The following is a 24,508-nucleotide window of genomic DNA, read 5'->3' on the forward strand; positions in this document are numbered from 1 at the left end:
CAAAGGCTACTTAAGAGGCAGATTGTTCAGTGAGAGTTGATGTGAAAGATCACAAGGGTTATCCTGATAACAAGTCTCCATAGACTGCAGTGTAGCCCTGTCATGAGGTATGCCTTGCAGCAGCACGATGGTGGACAGTTCACCAGTTCGGTATTCTGAAAGTTCAGTCACACTATCAGATTAAACGACACGCATCAAAGACTTGTGAGAAACCTTTTACAGATTTCATAAATATGTTGCTTGGTGAGTTCGTTGCTTGTTAATGTGAATTAGATGTTTTAATCACAGAATATTATCGAAAGCTGTGGCACAGCTTGGTGCACAGTCTAGAAAAAAATTAACTACTCTTTTAATTGATGAACATGAGATAGTCTGTGCAACCATATTTTAGCAGAAATCTAGCAATGCTTTAAAATGAGCCCCTTTAAAGTAAAATGCTGTCTTGCGTGCCAGCATCTTTCCCCACATCCTCTGACTGCGATCAAACTGTCCTCGTTCTGGGCTGGTGTAGCGAGCACTGTGTCTGATCATCTGGCATCCTGGCGTCACTGCTGTCCGACATACCAGAGGCTCGCGGGCAAGTGCATACCTTGCTGTTGGTAAGCCTAGACAAGAAATACAGCATAAGAACTTCAAGAAACTAAACACATGCTCACAATTCATGTTTCTGAAGAACGGACAGAGCATCAGGCAGTCGTGCACAAAAGGATGTTCAGATAATTTCGCGCCGCTACACAGTTTTCTGAACACAAGTTCTCTTTTTTTCATATAGTTCCGAGACAAACCATCCCACCGAAGCTGCCTATGAACAACTACTTATTGCGGTGTTGCTTTCATATATTTGCATGAAGCCACAGGCCATAGGAAAAAGAAAAAAACATTGTTTCCCTTTTTTATTTATTCACGTTCTTGAAGTTTTTCCCTAACATTTACTCTTGGTGTTGTTTCTGTTGTTTTTCATTGTTAGTAGTTTTGACTCTGCTTTTGCTATGATGGTAACTCAGAACTGCTGGCTCTGTGATATTTTCCATTTTACTTTTTTCCCCTTAGACATATAAGCCTGTTGACTGCCTCTGACCATCCTGTTTTGATGACTGTTGTACTGGCAATGATTGTAATTGTGCTTCGTATTTCCTGATTAGTGGTGTGTAATTTGGAGTAAAAATATGGCCTGTTTTTCAATAAAAAGTTAGTTATTAGTCTGCCTTAGTACTACTTTTCCATATTTCCTTCGCGCTCCTCTGAGTTGCTTTGGGACGTTAAACCCCACAAACCAACCAACCAACCAACCTCTTCTCCATGTTCCCTGAGTTATTTGACTAGTCTTCGTAATTATCCCAGAAAAATGTCTGATGTCGCCCGATTCTACGCACTGCCGCAACGTAAGCTGTAGAGGCCTCGAGATCGAGCAGACTCACCACCTAGCGGCATAGCAGCGAAACTTACCCATTTGTGGATGCGTGTTCGCGTCGTGTGCCAGCCAGCCGTCATTTACGCGCCGGACTACAGTCGCCGCTTGATGGCCGGTGGCCATTTGGCCGCACATTGCCGCAAATGCACAACAGGCAATAAAGAAGAAAAATGTGTTCCACTTTTTGGCCACACGAAAGTGCTGAGGCCGCTTCATAGGCATGGTGATAGGGAGATATTTGAGGAATTTTGTATTGATAAGGCACGGAATAAGTGCATGCGCGCACCCTCATTAGCCCTCACGAAAAAAGAGATATTCTATTTGTCAAGACACTTGCGCGTCAATTTGGTTTAAAATTTTGCTCTTTGTTATGAGAACATACTTCTTGATAAAAAAAGGGGGGGGGGGGGCAGTCTCCTGAGCATGTGCCAATGGGAGTGTATAAAATTTTGTGACGTGTGCATTAAACGTCAGTTGAAGTCTAGCGTGCTGTCCCGTCGTTACCTTTTATCACTGTCCTTTGTGTTTTTCCACGCTAGTGGCAATGTCGCAGTCATTGACGAAGAAGAAGACGCAGAGCTGTTCGACATGTTCGAGCACTTTAAAAAAACTCACTGCTGCAAACGACGGTGGAAGGTGGAGGGAAATTCCCCTTTGCAGTTAAGGGTGTGTCACACCAGGCTTGAAATCTGAAGCTTAATTGAAGGGTTGCGACACATTCAAAAGGAACGCTTTGATCGTCATTGAAAGTGTGATTCGAAAAGAGACCTCAGCCCCTCCTTCAATCAAGGAGTCAACTCGAAAATGAGTCCGTCCTGGCTTATGCTGATAGAATAAAGCGTCTCTTCCCTACGACCAATCTAACCATGTCCTAGAAAGGACGTTCGTATTCCAGGTCTAAAAGACCAGCCTTTTGCTAGTTTCCTACGGTAGCCATTTAAAAATTTGGCACCAAATATGCAGTGAACATCGAGAAAATCCTGGGCGTTCTAATTTCCTTGATTAACCGGCCGGTTTAAATATTCCGCAGAAGCCATTGCGATGTAATACTACAAGCGTATAATTACCGTATAACTACCGTATATCTACCGTGTGACTACCGTATACGTTTCCGCATGTTAACTACAAAACTACAAGCGGAGATAACTCATCCAAGAAGTCGTCCGTGAAGAATGGCGCCCAATTATGCCATTGTTACAACTGCATCAAGTAGCAACGCTTGCAGGTATCATTTCTGAAAAAAGTACAGTAGACACTTGGCTGCCCAATATCTAAGACTGCATGGGAACCTCAACCGATGTCTTGCTGTGCTGCAGTACGCAGAATGGCACCCACAAGCCCCTGCCAGCCAAGCCTGCAAAAGACGTTCAAGCCGGGATTCACACAAATCACGTCCTCTGCTTCCATTTTTGTGAAGACCGCACATTCTCCAGCACTGCCCAAACAGAGGAAGGAGTTTTCGGCCACTTTAACACGGAGCCATTCGCCCAATTTCGCGTAAGCGAGCTTGTGAAACCAACGACTGCATCCGTCTGGAGGACCATTGACTTCTTAAGTCGCCTTCCTCATAACTTCCCTCATTTGGACTACCTCGACGGTACTCGCTTGACACTCGCTGACGGATCCCAAGCCTGCGGAGAAATTGAAAGCAGCGACCTTTTGAGGTGAGGTTTCTTAAGGACGACTTGAGGTAGACGCCGCCCTCCAACAACATCGACTCACATTGACGCTGGAACTCATACGACGATATTAATGGCTCTACAGCGCAGTATCAGATCTGCTGAATCTTGTCAGCGGAATACCATATCCTTAGTAACAGCAAGCGAAGAAATCGCGACTCTACCCCAGGCAAGCCTGCAATGCAAGAACGCGTACTTCAGACATTCATGTAAGTAGACGAACGCATAATTACTGCCTTTGTAATGAAGGCGCCGATTGCTCAGTCATCAGTGGACACCGCTAAGCTTTTAAAGGGACACCTGCTGGGATGGCATGCAGCTTGGCGCCTCTGGACGTGACCTCATTATTACACCTATAGTAGAACGCACAGCATGAATAAAAACTTTCCCACCGCATCTTTAGTTTTGCAGCAGTTTCTCAAGACCGAATCTTCGGCATGGACTGGAACATCCAAGGAATCATTGCTCCTTAATCTCACGCATCATTTCCCCCAAACGAACACCTGTACCAGAAGGCAACCACACTACAGCGTTCTTAATGATCCCATCGCACCTGTAACAAGCGTAATTATTCATGTGTGTATCGTAGACGCAGCAACCAACGGATGCATTATCGAGTTAAACACGTTTGCTTTTGGAATAAGGGATCGACATCACTATAAGTATCATCCGCTTCCAGAGCGGAAAGGCCGCAGTGTTAATCACAGAATTCTGCGATAAATATCGACACCTGAACAAAGACAAAACAACCGCATTCTCTGGGAAACTTTCTGACATCAGCATTGAATCTATCCTCTCAATCTCATCGTCAGATTCCAATAAACAAAAGAGTGCAGGTAACGTTCGCAATATCAAGCTAGCTTCGCCCCGTTAGCATCCAGAAGCAATCTGCGGTCTCCTACAAAACTGCGTAGAGCGCATCGCACCATCGACTAAGTTCCACGGATGGCCGTTGATAACGTTAAATTGTAACCGACGAAAACACCAAGCGAGTACGCCAAAATCTCATATCGTATTTCGCCGAAAGAAGGCCAAGAAAGTGAAAGAAATGATTTGTGGTGACATCATCCGATAGCCTTTGCGACGATTTTCGATAAACATCTGGATAAGCATTATATATGTGGGCTAGTTAGTGACTAGACTTAGAGTGCATCTTGAAACCGCACAAAAAGACATAGGACGACAAAGAAACCGGCAGGACGTCATTACCTAGTCGCTTCAAGGAGGTATTTTCGATTGTTGGTAGCGACATAAACTTAAATGACCGTATTGCTCAAGCGGACCACAGGAGCGCGGACGTTACCCCATTCGAGCCGAAACCGCGGAACTGAGACTTTCCCACCTACAAGAATATGGCCACATGAGCTATCCCATAAACTCTGGTGCTTTTTTGCGCGATCAGTTCTTGCAATTCAAGCAATGATACAGTCTCTCCGGCGGGGGCGCAACGTCCCTGTGTCGCCTGGCACTGCAGTGAGGTTCACATCGCATATGCTTTGTCTCAGCTTATCGGAACGTTGAAATCTCGTGTATGTGAGCCCAGCGTGGGCGGATATACTTCCCAACCTGTTCTGAATCCTTTGTCCCAGCTTCTCTTAACGGCAAAATCTCAGGCGTCCGAGCACTGTGGTGCAAACAAAAAATAAAACCTTTAGCACCAGTTTTGTAGGCTTAGTTCCAGCTTTAGCAATGACAAAATCTCGAGCATGTAAGCAACGGAGCGTGCAGAGATATTTCACTACTTGGTTCGAAACTTACTCGCAGCTTATCGCAATGGCAGAATCTCGAGCATCTGACCATTTCGGGGGCACAAAAAAAAACCCTAGTCCCAACGTATTGGAATACAATAATCTCGAGCAGGTGAGCACTGTGAGTGCAGATATATTTCTATACCTGTTTTGCACGCTTAGCCCAAGCTTATCGCAGTGGAGAGATCGCGAGAATATGAGCACTGCGGAGGCAGATACACGTCTGTATCACTTTTGAACGCTTAGTCCCTGCTTATCACGATGACAATCGCGCGGATTCAATCACTACGGGTGCAGGGAGACACTGACTTCTATTCAACGCTTACTCCCAGCTTATCGCAGGGATAGAATTTCGAGAATCTGAGCACTGCCGGTGCAGGGAGACACTTATAAACCTAATTTGTATATGCTATGAGGTTGAAGTTAAACGAGAATTTCTGCAACAAGGTCACGAAGGCGCCCTTCAAATTCCTGTAAAAACAATACTGAGCGTCTCATACATATGTGTATGCTTATTTTTTCCAGCGTAATGGCTGCTACTGACACGTGCCTTATAGTGCGTTCTCCTGCTGTCTTTTTCTGTTTTCGTCATCAACCTCCCGACAAGTGAGGTAGCAAATCATGCTTAGCCCAGACATTTTGGATACCTGTCCGTTATTCTCTCCCTCTTTTCCTCATTGGGATCTGCCATGGCAAAAAATTGCCTGTGCCGCGAAAAACAGGGGTGTCGTGAAGACAGCCCAATAGTTGGCATACAATTGTCGTACACGTTGTAGTAAATTTCCAGCATTATTTACCGGTGGAAATACCACAAAAAGCAAATTATCTATACTTTTAAGGCCATAAATATTTGTTGTATTCGCCTAATAAGGCCTCCAGAACCTGCACAATAAAACGACCAATTCGCCAAGAGGAACAAAGTATTGATTTATCTAAGCCCCACAGTACATATAAGGTGTACATTACATATAAAAACGAGCGGAACCACGAAAGATAAGGACACAGCAATACTTTTGGACTTTACTATGTTCAACCGTTACGTTCAAACTAGTGGGAAGTCAACGCATGCGCAGAAGTCAGAACGATCAGTGATGTATCCCGTAAATTCAGCAGGGAACACTGAATAACGTGTAGAAGGAAACAGTGCTGACAAGTCTTAGGAGATGACTGTAGAGGACCACGCTGCCTTAATTTTTAACTCGCGCGCTGGAAGTAGCTTGCATCCAATGAAGTTTTTCTTTGTCCGAGTATTTCATATTGGTTGAAAAGTGAGGGCGGAGGGGCAGTGGCTCTGCCAATTGAAACGCAGACAAACCTCAACAGCAGTTCGGTTGCAGGTGTTTGGTTATTGCATGTTCCCGAGAGATCAGTATGGGAGTTTCCTCAAGTAAAGGTAACCGTGCAGACCTCAAATAGATACGCTGATGTGGCACTCAATCACAGGTTCACGTAGTTCTCTACGTGCTGTATGATAGTGTTTGAACATAGGTGCTAATTTTTGCGAGATATTAAAAACTAGTATCAGGTCATGCGGAACATTTTGCTTCCTATTCCATGGAAGGCGTCACACGTAAATATGAAGAAGTGGGGTGTAATTGATCCTCGTATCACCGAGAAAATTGCCTGAGTAGCGTTTAGAGTTGAGCGACAGTAAAAAAAAAAAGGTCAATTTGCAGGACTGCTGGGTGCCGCTTTCTTCTAGTCACGCGTAATTATCGGCCTGACAAAACTTGTCTGAATAGCTCACTGAAGGGGTTCTCTGTAGTGCGATGAGTGTAAATCCAGCGTGTGGTTTAGCAATACCAACAGACTAATCTATGGACGACTAACTAGATGACATAACACGGCAGCGCGCTTCGTCACTATAATTGTTTTGGAGGAAAAAGGCGGCTTCGGACATATGCTTCACGCTTTCTACATTTTGCCTTGTGGTCTCTCACGGGGTTTTATTCCCACTTTGCTGCTAACCGGGCTGTTTTTATGTTTATTCGACATATGCATTCGCGGCAGTTGGCCATGCAATTGATTTTTGTGGATCAGTCGTCCTGGAGCTGTCATTATCTGTTGGTTTTTGTTCATGCGCCTCATTGTGGCTCTTGTGAAATGCATTTATATTCTTTGTGATACTCTGCAATTGTTCGCTGTGCATTGTGTACAAAGCTCAATATTATGAAGCGAAAGAGAAAAGCTACATTAGATTGAAAGCTCTTGATTAAAAGCAGTGTACCGGTTACTGGACTGCATCTCATTTAATTTGCTGACGCCTGTGCTTAAACAAAAGGGATACTTTTGTTCATGAATAAAAGGAGAACAAAGGAATGATGTTATCCATGTTCGGGTCTTGCTTCTGAAGCGTTGTGCTGGCGTTAACTTTAACGTTTGTTGTGCTACGCCTATGCACAGGGCAGATTCATTAACAATGAAAATACTATAAATTTGCAACCAGCATTTCCTTAGCGGTGTTTACTCGAACTCACTCATGATGGAGAAATTCATTCACTGATGTTGTGGGCGAACCAGTAAACACAACTTCCTGGTATTGGTAGGGCTAATCACCTATGTACAATCTATGCAGGCTGTGGCGGCACAAAAAAGCACTCATGTTTCAACAAGCACCATTGCCTTAAATCTATATATAAATGGAATATCGCCTTTACAGAACCCGTCGGATTCTTTTTGAGCTCCGCAAAGAAAGGGTTACAACATAGGAATTTCTTCTTGCTGAAGTAGTTCATAGTGCTTGTTCATGCATGTGCCAGTAATGGTTTAATGATTTTTGTGTTTATATTTCATTTACGTCAGCTAAAATAACCTCTCGTTTCTTATCCAGGGCCATGATCGTGAAGTCTAAAGACGATTTCACAAAGACCATCTCTAGTAGCGAAGTGGAGATTCCGAAGGCGGTAAGTCAGGAGCAAAGGTTTTATTATGGCGCACAACACAAAACACTGCTGTCAGCACTTTGTGGATAGGCAGATTTGCCAAAACAGAAAATTGTTCGACCTCAGATAGTACACAGAAGGCAGGCCGCTCGTCACAATTTCGAGTCAGCTTAGGCGCAGTCGTGCGAAAACATTTTCCTTACTCTCTTACCCTGGCGATTATGTTGCTGCATGTTCGTTGTGTATGCCGTTGCCATGTTTAGGGCGTGTTTAGCTCTAACTTTGGCTTACAACCCAATAAGTGGGTCCCGTTGATGGAACATCTAGTAACTATGTAAACGTTTTCTTTTTCTGGAGCGATGAGAATGATTCCAAGATGTTCTTAATAGTTGACTAATTGATATAGTTCACAAATTAACCTTTACTGCCCCTAAGCTGACTTACGCTTCACCTGGACTGGCCCATAAATTTAAATGATGAAGTAACTGAATTCATCAACAAACTTCCCTGTTCCAAATTTCAACTGTTTGCTGTGCCTTCAAGCGCATGTCATTGCCTGTCATGGTACAGATAATTCATCTTGTACGTTAGTGCTATCGAACCAAATCAAATCGCTGCGGAGGGTCTCAAAGTTAAGATAGGAACGAAGTTCTCATCACGAGAGCAAATGCAATTAGCTTGTTAAACCCATACTCTACGGTATTCCCTTCTAGATATACTTTCTGTGGCTACTTTCGAAATACATGAAATCGTGTATACCCGTGGCCTTTCTAAACACCGACAGGATGAGCTGTTATGCTGTGTTTTTGTGGCTACGTGCGGCCTTACATTTCTTCACATAGTCTGATAAATGAAGTGGAAATGAGGGTGCTCGTTATAATACTCCTTCGCATGGTCTGAAGCTCTTATGACGTGTTTTCTGTCAGCGAAATTAGTTCAACTACTATGACAGTAATATAATCATAATTCGTACCAATTTCCTAACTCTGTGCCTGACGTTCTACTTCCGGTTTTTCCCTTTTCACTCCTGCATTGAGCATAATTATATGAGATTTTACCTTTTCTGAACCCCACGTGGGGTACCGACTGCAAGCACTGTACTCTTGTGTATACCTGGGCGTAGCGTGGCGCAGCACGAGGTGATCGGCATGAGCCATGCTGGTGCATCCTGGCGTTGTTCGCCGTCGACACCGGCACTGGTTTGTTGCGTGTTTGTTATTTTATTTTTCTCCATTCTACATACGAAGCTGTAGCGCAGTTCATTCCCTTTCATTTCTCCTACTTTTCTCTCTTTCCTTCCTTTTGATGCATGCCACATGCATAGAGGAAAATGAGGCGAGAGAAGCCCAGCAGTTACAGAATTAGTCTATTTAGGACTTGAAGTACGCGTTGAAGGGCTTGTGGCGACGAGGTAGTTCATGGATATATCCATTATGTGCGGTTTGTCGACGTATTTACCACCGAAATGGAAATAAATTTGGCCGGGAGGAGTGAGCTTGCGCTTAGAGGGAATTTGTTTGCACCCGAGCGAGGTAAGTACTTGATGTTCCGTAGCACAACGATCCCGAGGACAAGAAACAAACGCCTTGTCTCGCATTCTATGCATTTATAAACAAAATGACTTCGATGAAAGGAGCACCCCGCCGGGGTGGTGCAGAGGTAAGACGCCCGACTACTGTTCGGAGTTCCCGGGTTCGAACTCGACCATGGCGGCTGCGTTTGATGGAGGGGAAACGAAGTGGCGTCCGTGTGCTGTGTGATGTCAGCGCAAGTGAAAGATTCCTGGGAGGTCGAAATTACTCCGTAGCCCTCCACTACGGCTCCCCTTACTCTATTTACACTTTCACTTCCACCTTCATCCCTTCCCTTACGGCGCGGGTCAGGTGTCCACATAGCAATGTGACATATAGCGCCTTTCCCTTCCTGTGAACCAATTATTATTATTATTATTATTATTATTGTTATTATTATTATAAAAGGGGAAGCAGATGAATACTTAAACACTTAAGTGTAAACTTTGAAGGCATTACAACGAAAAACTAGAGGGAAAAAATTCTAGAACACCTAGAAATGTGTGCACGTATCGCGTTTCCGTTTAAGGCGAAGCTTCACCCTCCTCTCCAATCTTTTGTGGGTTTTATGTTTGGCAAGATGTATTGTCATAGCTCACTCATCAGTGTGATAGTCACGTTTTTCCATCGCACGTTGTTCTTTCTTTCATATATCGTTGAGCGCCAACTAAACTTTCTATTTAAAGTTAGCACTTGTTTCTTGCCCGTTTGTTTGTTCCACTGTGGTATATTAATAAACTCTACCCCGAACCATCACGTTTTCAATGTAAGTAGCTGATTTAAACTGATTTATTTATAGGAAGGGAAAGGCGTAATATCTGTCTCACTTGTTTTTCTGTGGACACCGCAACCGCGCCGTAAGGGAAGGGAGGAAGATGGGAGTGAAAGGGGAAAGAGAGAAAGAGGAGCCGTAGTGGAGGGCTACGGATAATTTCGACCACCTGGGGGGGGAATTCTCGGAGGATGGTGTCGTCCAGTGCATGCAATAATTTTGGCTAGATTTTTTAGATAAATAAATTTCGAAAATGGCTGGTAGATATACGGTCCGAAAGCATATGTGAAGGACATCCTGGAGGCAGGAGCCTGTGAGCGCAGTCTTTGCGTGGGAGCCATGCTGTCAAGACTTGAGACGCCAAGCACATCCTTCCCGAACTGCCGAATCCTTTTAGATGTCGACAACGCGGAGCGTTAACATGGGTTATTGTGTCAGCGTGGCCGACAGTCAAGGTTGTCGGTGAGGACTTGTCTGCTTCACCTGTAGTGGTAGGTGGGACATGTTTTACCAGTGATCTTCATTATGAGGCGAAATTGGCAAGAGGAGGCTAGGTAGTCATTTAGAGTTTGATGATGCACCACGCGTTTTTCTTTTCATGTTCTTGTGCCAGGGGCTCTGTTGAATACTGCAGTTTTCGGCGTCTAGATGCGAACCTACCTCGGCACGTAAGCATTTAGGGATAGTTCAATCAATCAATCAATCATTTTATTGAAATAAATATAGAAATTGCAAAAAAATATTGGGCCAATAGCCGAAGCTAGTTTAGGCCCATACATACATACATACATATACACAGCAGTGGAGACACGCTAAAGGACATTTAACAAATGTTTTCAGGCTTATACACAAGCAAACGTAACAATCAATGAGCACATAACAGCAAAGAAATGAAAAGCAGGCATGCACATACACAAATTATTTTAGGCGACTTGCATAATTGAGAGATCTCGGAATACAGTTCCGTATGTGAAGAAAATGAATAAAACCAAGACATACACATTTGGTAGCGCCAGAAATGTAAGCATTTCTTATCTCTTTTATTTAGTGTTATAATATTATAATTCTGTCAAAATAAAATCATTTGATGGAAAATAAAACGTTATTTGCCATTTTAATTTCAAGTGGAATATTGTTCCATATTTTTACGCCGACATATTGTATTAGGCGCTGGCCGTAAAAGTTTCTTGTGATAGGAAGGTTAAAGTTTATATTGCTTGCATTTCTGGTGTTCCTGTTGGGTGTAACAAATATTGTAATTGGTAAAGGGTGAGTATTCAGGAGAATGGCATTTACTACACAGCAAACTTTCATTTCCGACGCAAGAGTGAAAGGGAGTATATGTAGCTCTGAAAACAATAAAGGTGTAGATGAATGCCAGTGCGAGAAGGTCATTATGCGTACGGCTCTTTTTTGAAGACGAATGATGGAATCTAAGTATGTCTTAAATGTGAGTGCCCAAGACTTGCTGCAATAGATAAGGTGAGAATGAAATATGCCAAAGTAAACCATTTTTAATATACGGGTACAGAAATATATTCGTGTTCGAAAAAGAATATAACAAGCTGAAGCAAGTTTCGAACACAGATTTGTAATGTGTTCTTTAAAGTTCAACTGGTTGTCAATTGTAATACCTAAATATTTTATTGATTCTGTCTCCTCCAAGGCTGCTCCATCAATTAAAATATTGAGGCTAGAAGAATTAAAGAACTTATTTCTGGGACGAAATAGAACAAATTTTGTTTTTGATTTATTTAGTGTGAGTTTATTGCAGTTAAACCATTCGTTTATTCGACATGCTTCGGAATTAATTACTGCTTCCAATTCTAAAAGTAACTGGCCTGAAAATGTTACTGCTGTGTCATCAGCGTATATAACAGCCTTAGATGAAGATAAAATCTGAGGGGAATCATTAATATATAAAGAGAACAAAATATGGCCTAGAACAGAACCTTGGGAACGCCTGTTTCAACTGTTTGAAGGGGGGAGGAAAAACCATCAAGATAAACGTATTGCTTCCTGTTTGAGAGATAACTAGCAAAAAAGTCAAGTGTAGACCCAAGGAATCCGTAGTGTTCAAGCTTTTTCAACAGAATAGAGTAACTAACAGTATCGGAAGCTTTTTTTAAATCAAGAAACAATACAACCGGAATTTCATTATTGTGTAAAGATGTATATATAGACTGTGTAAGTTCGAGAACCGCTGTGGATGTAGATCTATTAGATCGGAAGCCATGCTGACATTGAGAAACAATATTATTTTCTTTCAAATAATGGCGTACTTGTAATGCTATACCTTTTTCAAATATAGTATTTATTACACTAAGCACCGATATTGGACGATAGCTGCTTGGATCATTGTTATCATCGTTTTTGTATACAGGGATGACTTTTGCTATTTTCAGTATGTCGGGATAAATACTTTCCTCTATTGAGTGATTAAATATATGGAGCAAAAGGGGTGCAACAATCTCAACATTATCTTTCACAACTTTCACTGGTATCCCGTGTGGCCCTGTAGCTTTGGCGCTACTCAAGCTTCCAATTATTTCAGTAATTGTATCAAGTGTAAGTGCAGTTAATGTAAAGGTACTATTGGCAGGTCCCGAATGAATCATCCATGGAGTAAGTGGTATATGTTGTGCCAGCTGTGGGCCTATGCTGGTAAAATATGTATTAAATCTCAATGCTGTGTCGTTATTCACTACATCGGGATAGACGTACTTTGTAGGAGGCTTGCCAATTACATCATTTAGAACATTCCATATTCGTTTAGTGTTCCCATTAGCTCGTTCAATAAGCGACGTGTTATATTCTTTTTTCCTCCTTCTTATCATGGACAGCACTGAGTTTCGAACAATGCGAAATTGCTGCAAATAATACACATTCTCTTTCTGCTTCTTCCACTTACTGTACCAAGAATCCTTTTCTTTTATTGCTTTCAGTATCGTCTCGGTCATCCAAGGATTGAGGCCTGTCATATTTTCTTTGATAAGAAATTGTGCATTCAGACATTGTAGTATTCAATACATTTACAAAATTTGCACACTCTGAGTGCACTTCAGCATCAAATATACTCTCTGGATTCAGTAGCTGCAGTTTTCTTTTTAACAAAACGTTATTAAGTCGGGTGGTCTTAGAACGCGAGTGATTAGTACGCTGTTGTACCCTATGATAAAGTGCAAATACTGGAGAATGGTCAGTGATCATTGTATCATATACACCTCATGTAATATTTTCGATATGGCATAAAATATGATCTAATATTGTAGCAGTTGTAGATGTTATCCTGGTGGGTTCCAGTATTGTTTTTGAAGTTAAAGGAGTCTAGTAAGTGCAAATATTCATTATGTGCTTCATTATTAGCATTAATATTAAAGTCACCTGTTATTATCACCGGACAGTTGTTACTATTACCTAAGGACGTAAACACGCTTTCCATTTTGTCGAAAAATGTCGGCAAACTGGAACTTGGTGGTCTATAGACTACTCCAATTGTTACATTTGAATGTAATTTAATGAAAAGATACTCAATAGTAAAATTATTACCAACTAATTCTGTAATGATTTTAAATTCAAGGTCAGATTTTATCAGCAGTGCAACACCCCCTCCTCGAGAAGAGGTGTCCCTAGAGCTAGAAATGAAGTTATATCCTGGGACAGAAAAATGTTCGTTTTTACGTAACCATGTTTCCGAGAGGGCAATGACTTTGAACTTAAAACTGTGTCGAGATAAAAATACTGAGAACAAATCCCAGTTTTTGTGGACGCTGCGGATATTGCAGTGAACAAGAGAAAAACATGGTCTCATGTTAAATTCGTCATTTACTTGACTTATCGAAAAGCTCATTACGGTAGAGAACGGTACCGAACATTAAATATTCACTTTGTTAACCTTAGTCAGGTCTTCCTCGCATGTTACGTGGAGCACCTTAGACTTTTCAGCCTTCCTCATCAATATCTTGCCCTGCGATACCCAGGCGAATTGCCAGTTCTTCTCACGTTTTGTCTTGATTGCTTTGCCGAGCAAGAGTTTATATTCTGGGCACAAATGCTCATTTATATAAACTGGATCATCCGTCTCGAATCCCAAGATAGCAGTTGTCAGCCTCTGTTTCTTAACTTTGAGAATAATGTGATCACGAACTTCCCTTGACATGAATCGCAAGACTATGTTTGCCTGGTTTTTCTCTTTAGTCGGCACTCGGTGTATGACATCAATGTCTTCAGTTTGAAGTTCTTCCTCAAGGGTTTCGGCTATCTTTAGCATCATAGTGCGCAGCAATTCATTTGGCACTGGGGGAACGCCTTTTATCTCAAGATTGTTCCTTCGGCTGTACTGCTTCAAATCTATTAGCTCTTTCCTCACTTCTTTTAGTTCTTTGCGCAGTTCTTGGGCCTCCTCTTTGCATTCCGCCTGCTCTTTCTTGATTGTATTTATTTCCTGACAGACACTCTGTACATCGTCTTTAAACTTTTCGAAAGCTGCATTCATGAAATCCATGGATTGTTTCACTTCTTGTATGTCAGAAAGCGAAGTTTTATGATCAAGTGCAACAGCTTTGATATCAGCTCTGATACAAGTCGTTACTGTTTCTTGTCGCGTGGTCATTTCGACCAAAGTTTTGGCAAGTTCTTTTGTCGTTGTCGGCGGTTTTTCGGCCAACGCATCACCAAGGGCAGATAACAGATTCGTTCCCTCATCCATTTTACAGAGACAGATGCAGGGTAATCCAGGAGCTGTATATCAAAAATACATAAAGCAGCTAAACGCTGCACGTACCTGCGAAACCGTAGTAAAAGTTTTTAGGTCCTGTGAGCTGTGCCCAGCTGCCTGGATCACCCTGAACTGTGGCGCGGGGATGGTCGCGTCGCTCTTTTATCCTCTCGTTGACTGCGCAGAATTCTGTCGTCCAGGGAAAATCTGCGCAGCACACGTGTTGAAGAAGTGGTCTTGCTCCGTCGCTCTGGTATCGTCTTCGATGTGCAGATATATCCTCAGACGAAAATATTGGCCAAGTATCTGCGAAACCATAGTAAAAGTTTTTAGGTCCTGTGCGCTGTGCCCAGCTGCCTGGATCACCCTGAACTGTTGCTAAAACCATTCGGTATAGCTGGCATTAGCAGAAGTTTTGTTGTGGCCGTGAACAACACGGGAGCTTTAATCTCTCCACTAGCATTCGAACCCTTCAGCGGCGGTGTTGTCTAACACCCAAGATTTACTAAACAGTTGCTGCTTGACATCCTTTGTTACCATGAACATTTGGACACCAGCTGCAGCAAGCACTAAGTGTTCAATAAGGCGACATCTCTCAACGGCACGGGGGGCGTGTCGTCCAGTCACCGCCGCGGTAGTTTCCGGTGACGCAGATACTGGGTCCTCGAGGGGGTAAATCAATGGTGACTGGGCTTTCAAGTTCACCTCGGGAAAGCGGTCCTCTCGGCTAGCCACGAGGCTTAGGTGTCGCTGCTTGACGCCGAGAAGAGGGGAGGCTAGTAACTGCCCAGATATGGCGAATCACCTGTCGAGTTAGTTAGTAACTGTATGTAGGCCCAAGATTATCATAGACTGAGCCCGGTTCATGATTGTTTGACCCGCTAGCCAGGCCATGAACGCTCGCACGTCACTAGGTGTGGAGTAAGCTCAGATGAGGAAATAAAGGCAGGGAGTTGGTAAGCTCAAGTGATGTCCGTTGGGTGAGCAGTAGTACCTACGCCGTACTACGTACTACGTAGTACGTACTACGCAGTAGTACGTTGGGTGAGTAGTAGTACCTAGTCCAGCGCCAGAGGAAGAAGCATCATCGCATATAAAAGTCGGGGCTGGAACCACTGCAAGCCCTCGCTGGGCTAAGTAGCCACGGGAGCGAACAAACCCTTCAACGACAGATCCAGAGACACGTCCCGTAGCTTGTAAGGGCTATGAAACCGGATGTGTTCTGGAGAGGCCCCAGATTCTACACCCTCATGTTTTATTTTCTCCTGTCTCTGCGTCTGTGCCTGGGTGCGCCCTGTGAGGGAGTGGAATACGTGCGAGGCAGGGCTGCATACTCGAAGGATCTTGGTGCTCTACCTTTCTTGGACCTACAGGCGCTACGGAGAGCCAAGAAATATAAGAAAGTGATGGAAACAAATCGCTGTCCCCATATCCCGTCCAACTACCCATAACCCATTCCTTAGTCACATTGCCAATTTCTCGTTCTCTCATCCCATTCCGCTACCTCCCGGGGGAGATCAGGGGTCTTTCCCCGGGCCCGTGCTCGTGCTGTGGGTCGCTGTAGTAGCATCCCCCTTTTTATTCATTAACTTCTAATCAAAAACTTTTGTTCGGATGAACCTGTTCGTATATATCGCTAGTTCGCGAACTTTCTCTACCGTCGATACGTTAGCGGTGATGGCGGAGTCTGGTTTTGGACTCCATCTTACTCAATATACTCCGCATAGTCACCTGTACCACTTTCGGTCTTATCTAATGTATGGGGCTTATTTACAGGGCAAAAGGTAGTCGAAAGTTTCTGTACACAATAAAAAAAAGTGCTGGAATACAGTACCGCCTGGCAGGTGCCTGATACTATAGAGATACGCGGTATAGACTGATTATCTATGATAAATTGTCTATGGTAAATTCATGTCTGAATTGTTTCTTAGGTGCATTAGTGGATTCCTCGATCGTATGCCTTCAGGATAGCTATAATTCCAGTTTCTAACTGCAGTTTCTAACTGCTAACGGTAAACTGCCGATTTCATGGCTGCCAAGTCCGAGTGCTGGACATTTTATTACAGCAAGGTTGGTGTACTTTGTAAATGTCATACGTTCAGGCTTTCTCCTAGAGTGAAGAACATAGGGAAGTTCCAGCCTTGCTACCCGTTCCAAGTGTCCCGAAGAAAACCGTAACCAGTGACGCTGTAGAGTGGTCTCAGGTGATGGTCTACCAAGTCGCTGATGTCGGGCTGTCCAGCCGAGTTAATTCCGAGTTTCGCTGATGCTTCAATTATTTGGCGTACCTAAACGGATCGCTGAAGTAAAATCAATTCAAAATAACAACTGCTGTCGAGCACCAATGCACGGGAGTGGCAGAAGCGGACACTTGGCGGGCGCCGCTTCAGTTGAGAAAAAATTGTATTAGAAGAGAGCTGCACAGGTATTTTCAGCATGAGAACATCTTTTACGTGTACTAATATGGTAGAACACGCCGTCGCCTTATCCAGTGGTTGCTTGGCAGATATTTTGTTGAGTGTTCTTAGTCTCACTCGATAAAGACGCCGACCACCAAGTCCCCACAGAGGGTTTCTGTGTGCCGTTACCGACGGCGCTGCGTATGCAGCGACGATACGGCTAACGAATGCGCATGCGCAGATCAGTACATAATGCGGCCTGCCTTGCGGGCACACGCACGCATCAAATCACAACGTACGCCCGTTACTCCGTGCGTTGCGGGATGCATTGACATGGGGAGCGCTGGCTTCGGAAAGAATACCCCTCGCCGCTGCTTTCTCCGACGCAATAGCTCGCTCTACATAGTGGCGTTCTCTTCTATTACACTCGCTCTCGCCGACACGACCATGTACATGCGCATACGCTTTGACTTATTGTCACTAGATGGCGCCACTGTGCCCATCGCTCGTTTCAGATGCTGCGGCGAGGCCAATTAAAGGTGTTGTATTTGCGACGTTTGTAGCACACGCAACGCAGTGAGCGATGCCTGCGCCCATTTACTACGTACGCCCAACTAAAAGTGTCAAATGCTGCCGCGTGTGTGTTTTGTTTCATAATACGTTTTATTGTTACGCTACAGGATGGGCCACCAGGTCCCCCTGCACCCCAACCGGATGGGCCAGCTACACATGCACCTCCCTCCGGCGAAACGACCCCGAGCAGGGCATCTGGCCTTTTCGACGGACTGTTTCAGTTTCTTATTGGCATTGGCATAAGCTTAGGCTGTGTAGTCCTTGGGGCTCGGCACCAGAGATGGATGTTCATCTAGTCCTCATTCCCTTCCCGCCTCCGCCTGTGAGATGCCAGTACAAAAGGAGGGCTTTTTTTGAAGTTCAAGAGACAACCTCAAGGTGGCTGCTCTTAAGTTGTGCTGGCAAAAGCTGAGACTTTCACTGGATCTTTTTCGTGTTTTTGTGCTTTCTTTGTGCTTTGTCTTTAAATAAAGTTGTTCTGTGACCGATTTTGGTGGCTATATCCTTATGATTTATTTACCAAAATGTCGACGCTGGACAATATTTGTGGCGAGATGGAGGGAGAGTGGTTGATATCGTTGCTCACCCGAAGGGTCTGAGTCTATATTTATACAGGGTTTTAAATATTATTACGGCCTTCTTTTATAAAGTCCTCCATGGCAAGATAATGGATGCATGACGCACACTATACCTTGTTTTGACAATCGAGGTCATCGCTTGTGATCGTTCGTATGGGAAGGATTGTGAACATCAGGGAATAATAAAAATTTACGAGATCAGATGAGCAAGTCACCGGCCACCTTTGGTCAAGATATGCGAGAAACACACACACACAACACCATGCCCGATACAATACACTGGAGATGACAACCAGAAGCTAGGCGCCCATATAACGCACAAGTTGCACACAGCAGCCAGATCGTTTGTAAAGAATACAGCGTCTGGCAAGGATTAGATTACCAGCGCGATTGTAAACTTAATGAAAAGCAAATTCTGACATTAACGAATTTTATCTACAAACACTGGGACCAAAGTAGAGGTGCCCAGCAATGGAGATACTTGGATTTCACAATGATCCGCACACCAGGCAAACCACCTAGCCTGGACAATCTGCCAATTTTGGTGCCCTCTTGCGTTGGGAAGGTTCGTGAAACGTTATCAAGACAAAACTCTGGAAGACAAGCAGCTCTTTCTGGACGCCATGTTCGGCTTCAAACCCATGCTCTGTACACAGTCCTACTGCAGCTCAAGGAGACTCATATAGAATAACACAAAACATTAGAGCACCATACTGGCCCCTGATTAGAAAGCCGTATTTGATATTAGCCACGAAACTATACTGAGGGAACTCTCAGCAACAAATTGAGAAAGGAAGACCTTCGACTATGTCAAGGCATTTCTAACGGACAGAACAGCCACCATTGGGATTAATAACATACGGTCAGAAACGCGAAACACAAGGGAACACCACAAGGATCAGCTATATCTGCAATACTGTACAACATGATCATATTAGGGACAACGACATGAGTCAGGAACATACAACACAGAGAACATGAAATCTACGCTAACGATGTAACAGTGAGAATCCAGAAGGGTTCTACCGGGGAAGAGAAGGATGGTAGCAACTCGCTAATTTGAACATTTCGCGCGCTCTATAACAGAACTCAGTGCTCACCGGAGAAGTCGCCACACATAAGATTACACTCTACCAGGTACAAACCACTGCTCGCCAACATAATCATAAACACCCGATTCGTCATACGAACAAAATGAGAGTAACAGGGCTATGGGCAAAAGAAGGGAAGCGCGATAACAAGATCAGATCTCTTACTACTATGACCAACCAACTCTCCAGTTTAATAAGCTAGATAACAAGAAAAAAAAGGGGGATAAAGGAACAAGGCGTAATAGGGATAGTGACAGCATTCGTCATGCCGCGCTTTACCTAATGTCCCCCATAACCAGATACAACCAAGACGGAAAAGAACAAGGTAAACGCGCTAGTAAGGAAGGCATACAAACAGGCTCGAGGATTACTACCATAGGCCTCTAAAAGCAAGGCTGACGATCTGAGAATAGACTTTACCTTCGAAAAACAACGTACTCCCTGATCAGAAGACTTAAACAGACCAAAAAGGGCTGTGCTCTCCTTACGAAATTCTTATACTCCCTTGCAGACGACAATCGCTCGCAAACAACAAATACCGCGCGCTATTGTCATATGTAAGGAAATATTCGAGTTTCGTAAGGAGAGCACGGCCCCTTTTGGTCTGTTTAATTCTTCCGACCTAGAAACTGCGGATAGCTTCGCTAAGTTGTTTGAGTGTACAGTGTATTTCTTTGTCACCTTTCAATAATTTAGGTTAATAATGATGCGCCGCTAATGGTGCGCACAGTCCCAGACACCTTTAGAGTGAGGATGGTAGCTGTCTTGGTCTCAAAGGATATTTACTCGACTTGCGTGGCAAACTCAGCCAGAAGTCAGCTGCCTGTAGTGAGAGAAGGGGGTGGGCATTTGGTGCCCAGCTTTGGCCTTTTCAAGTAAGTATAAGGGTTGGAGTCAGAAGTAACAAAAACAAAAACAAACTTTATACACAGCAACAAACGACACAAAGGAATACACACTAACACTGAAAATACACAGACACGAGGTTCACAGATATCAATGCAAAACATGCAACAATAGAGGTTTTCAAATAAACATAGATGTTTTACAACACTCATGAATACACGAGAAAGTCAAATAAATAATCACCAATTTGTTCACCGGCCACTGTCGCTGACCGAAGTCCGAGTAGTCACGATGTGGCCGCCATGACGAGCGCCGCTCCCTCGCAGATCAGTGGGCTTTCCGAGAAGCGGGCTGAACCCAGGCCGACCAGTAGCTATTGTTAACTAGCAGCAATGCTAGCTCAGACACTGCTTGTGACGCAACCTCAACAAATAGGGTGCGCCGCGTCTGTCTGTTACGACGCGCCAATGCCGGCGCGCATGTACATGTTACTTCGCTTGTTCAAGCGTCCTCTTTTTCTCCCGCCGAGTTGCGCGTCTCGATTGCTTAGGCGCGGCCGAAATTTCTCGAGACAACTAGCATCTGCTGGTCGGGTCAGTCTCCATCGCGGCCGAGTTAGGAGGAGGCGTGATTCACGCTTACGCTTGCAAGGCTACGATCTCTCCTCGCGTGGAGAAGACTTTTCCCGAATGCGCTGGAACGCTCGACGAAGCTGTCGTGCTGTTAATTAAAGTTAAATTGGTTCACAGGAAGGGAAAGGCGCAGTAACTGTCAAACTTGCTCTGTGGACACCCGAACCGCGCCGTAAGGGAAGGGAGGAAGGTGCGAATGAAAGTGGAAAGAGAGAAAGAGGAGCCGTAGTGAAGGGCTACGGAGTAATTTCGACCACCTGGGGATCTTTAACGTGCGCTGACATCGCACAGCACACGGACGGCACTTCGTTTCGCCTCCATCGAAACGCAGCCGCCGCGGTCGGGTTCGAACCCGGGAACTCCGGCACAGTAGTCGGGCGTCTTACCACTGCACCACCCCGGCGGGGGTGCCGTTGTAATAAACCGATTTTGTGACACTGCCCCACCCTTAAAGAATATAGTCTTAAAATATTCGCAAACACATGAAACTCGCGCACATGCATGCGCTCACAAACAATATGGGGGAAAATGAGCGCAAAAATTGCACAACTTTCCCAAACTACAATGAAATATTTTTACATACATACATTGATGTACAGGGATGTTCCCAAACAGAATTTTAGCAAGCCAGTACTTCAAAACGTATCAGATATGGTAACAAACAAGCACACGGCCTTCAAAATCAAGGCATTCTTTCGCCGATATTTCAAAACGCGACTTCTATCGTCTGTTTGGAGAAGACTGGTTTCTTTCCACATTTCAGGTACGCGATGTGTCTTTCTGAAAAAAAACAACAAAACAGTGACTTTTTTTACTTCGTGCTTCCTGCTCTTTTTCCTACTCTATTTTGAGCTTCATATCGGCCGTCTAGTTTCTTCTCGGCTCGTGCTGGTCTTTTTGCGCTTGCGCTTCATGTCCTTCAGTCGCTTCTTCTCTCCACCTGCCTAGGCAGGGCCCAATTCTTTTCTTTTCATTTTCGTTTTCTTTCGCACTGCTGGCGAAGGCACGTTCGGGCGCTTTCACATGCATAGTCAGAACATTGTTCTCTTGATCAACCATCTTATTGAAAATAACTTTGTTCATCCTTAATTCTTTCAATTTTCTTTCTTTTCTTTACGACCTTCTTAAAGCACGGCTAATGTTCCACCTTTAACTCATTCTTCTCGCTTTTATTTACCTTTTCTTCCTCAAAATTTCGCTTGAACTCTTTCATCGCTGTGGAGCTCTCGCTTTCTTCCGTCTCTGAATCCTGGACCTCGTGATCTGTACTGTCATCTTCATCTAAGCTTTTGTGCTCCCTGTTCTTTGACAGATCCTCATCTCGGCCAGTAATGCACTCAGACATGGTGCAATCTAACGTGGAGCTAGAATCCTGCCCCTCTCCATCTTCAGGCAAAGGGCACATGCATGAGCCTTCTGGCTGGACACTTCTTTCACAGCTTATGCGCAACTTGTCCTCTCGGTGGGCGCATTCTCAGTTTCCTGAGGAATCTTGGCTCCAGAAAAGTCCTCTGTTTCCGAAATTTATGTCGCAGGAACGGGCTGTTCCACAACCTTACTCCGACGTCTGTAGCTAGTTTCCACAGCACCTGTGGCTGCCAACGAATAAATCGCTTCCCTGTACCTCCTAATATGGGCAAAGGTAACCTCAATAGGCTCGGTGATGCCCTTAAATCGCTGAATTTCAACCAAATTCTTCAGAAGAACATCTCTCTGTTAGGAGAATTATATTTCTTTCTCTAACATGCGCTTGTTCCGTTCTCTCTTTCATTCTGCCTGCTCAAAAAAGAAAGAACTGGTCAGCGCCCGTCCTGTGTTTTCTTCCAGTGTCCGTGTCTTTTATGCAGCGCTGAATATCATTTTACGAAACCATGCTTCACCAACTAGCCCAGCAAAGTGTTTTGTTAAGCGAATTTTCTTCTACTTTAGGCCTTCTTTTTTTGTTTCATCCGTGAAACTCGACACCTTGAACATCGTGAGTGAATAGCAGTCAGCATCTGCAGAGCGAGGTTCCTCACCTTCTGTCTCAAGAAAGGACTGGTCAGCGCCCGTTCTGTGTTGTCTTACCGTAGCCGTGTCTATAATGTAGCCCTGAATATCTTTTTTTACGAAACCATGCTTCACCAATTAGCCCAGCAACGTGTTTTATTAGGCGAACCCTACGTGGCCTAAGAGAAAACCAGCATCTGTAACCAAACCTACGCCTTGCTTATCGGCAAAATCTTGCTCCGATGTAAACGACTACGTGATTTAGTTTGCCTGTCTTGCTGGCGTTGCGAGTGTCGATATTTTACTGAAGCTTTCCTGTTAAGAAATAATAGGCAGTGGCTTCCCTCAGCTAAGCGAGGATATACAAAGCGAAAGCAGTAGCAGTGGATGAGACCTAGTCGCTTCTCTGCACTTTTCTTCGCACCTTCTTCATCGCCGCCTTGCGTCGTTGGTTCGATAGTTTTTCTTTTCGCTCTTCGGGAGTTTCCATCACTCGTTAAGCTCTCTGAGCCTCATTTTTCGTAGGTGCCGCTTCCTCACGGCGAGCGATGTTAGCAGGATGAGTAGATTCGGCTTGAAGGCGAATCCCCCCCATGGCGAGCGCTCACACTAAGCGTTGTTGCCTGCTCCATGGCATAGCACTGCAGACTCGCCGCAATCCTCAGCATGTAGATAGGCCTTAGCAAGCGAGCAGCTGCTCCACAGCTTATATCTACCGCTGTGGCGCAGCAACTGCGCAGTGAGGCGCATGGCTATGTGATTACGTCACGCGTGGCACTCCGCGGAAACCGGCGATAAGTTACGGTACGAATGAAGTCGGCGAGGTGTGTGAAGAAGCATGTGTACGATGTAGAAGATGCGTTGCAACAGAAAATGGAGCGCTGCCCGCTCCGTGGCCGCAAGTTCAAATTCAAGATACCTTTTGACCATCGATGTAGATGCTCCTCCGCTACCATATTTGCGAATAAGCGGGTGGCGAGCTGCCCACGCGCTGCGAGACAAGCGCTTTAAAGTCGGCTGAAAGTCAAACTTCGGCGTGCACAAAACACGCCCCAGCTGGCCCACTGAAGCTTTCGCTTCAAACCTTGGTGGGCTACGCAATAGAAAAAACATGCGGGCTTTGTAGGGTGGGTTTCTTGCAGCTTCCCACCTCCATTTTGTCAAAACAGAATGAGCCTTGTACTCTCGGTTCGGGGCTTACGGCAGCATTAGCGCCACGTCTCGAAAGATCGATAGATATGTGAATTTATTGATAGGAATGGCATAGAGGTTTGCCGCAATGATTCAGATCTGCCCTGCTACACCGCACAGGCGAAGGGGAGAAGAAAGAAGATCATGATGGGTGACGATGTGAGAGAAAGCATATGAAATATATGCACAGGCGCGGCAGCTTGTTTCACAGCGCGAAAGAAGTCCGGTGGCGCACAAAAAACGGCAAAGAGGACGCCCTGCCTGGACACCCTTTCCCTTGCCCTGCTATGCGCCCAGCAGCAGTTCCTTCGACAGAGGCTTCTTATCCAAACGCTTCAAGGAAGCGGTAGCACACCTTTTTCGCATGCATACGCTGGACACCCCAATAATATATGGTCCACAGTCTCTGGGATATCACAAGTTGAACAC

The 24,508-nt window shown here is 44.5% G+C and overlaps 2 protein-coding genes across 2 annotated transcripts in view; one reads left to right on the forward strand and one right to left on the reverse strand.

Annotated features, from left to right (window-relative positions):
• The window catches only part of LOC146181084 (ferric reductase 1-like), a 48,648-nt gene extending 30,481 nt beyond the window's left edge, over positions 1 to 18,167 (forward strand). The window contains exons 4-5 of the mRNA XM_084577847.1: positions 7,669 to 7,741; positions 17,860 to 18,167. Coding sequence (XP_084433973.1) covers positions 7,669 to 7,741; positions 17,860 to 18,048 — 262 coding nt within the window. The 3' untranslated portion in view covers positions 18,049 to 18,167. The remainder of the gene's footprint in view (positions 1 to 7,668; positions 7,742 to 17,859) is intronic.
• Positions 13,938 to 14,622, reverse strand: LOC146181085 (uncharacterized). Its single transcript, XM_084577711.1, has one exon. It carries the CDS (start codon positions 14,565 to 14,567, stop codon positions 13,938 to 13,940), a length of 630 nt encoding a protein of 209 aa, XP_084433837.1. The 5' UTR covers positions 14,568 to 14,622.
• Positions 18,168 to 24,508: the final 6,341 nt, after the last annotated feature.

Source organism: Amblyomma maculatum, chromosome 8 (assembly GCF_055883805.1).
Source record: "Amblyomma maculatum isolate TAMU_Amacu chromosome 8, ASM5588380v1, whole genome shotgun sequence".
Classification (NCBI taxonomy): Eukaryota; Metazoa; Arthropoda; class Arachnida; order Ixodida; family Ixodidae; genus Amblyomma; species Amblyomma maculatum.

Excerpts from the sequence above, each read along its gene's own strand:
- LOC146181085 (XM_084577711.1), bottom strand. The coding sequence starts at position 14,567 with ATGGATTTCATGAATGCAGCTTTCGAAAAGTTTAAAGACGATGTACAG.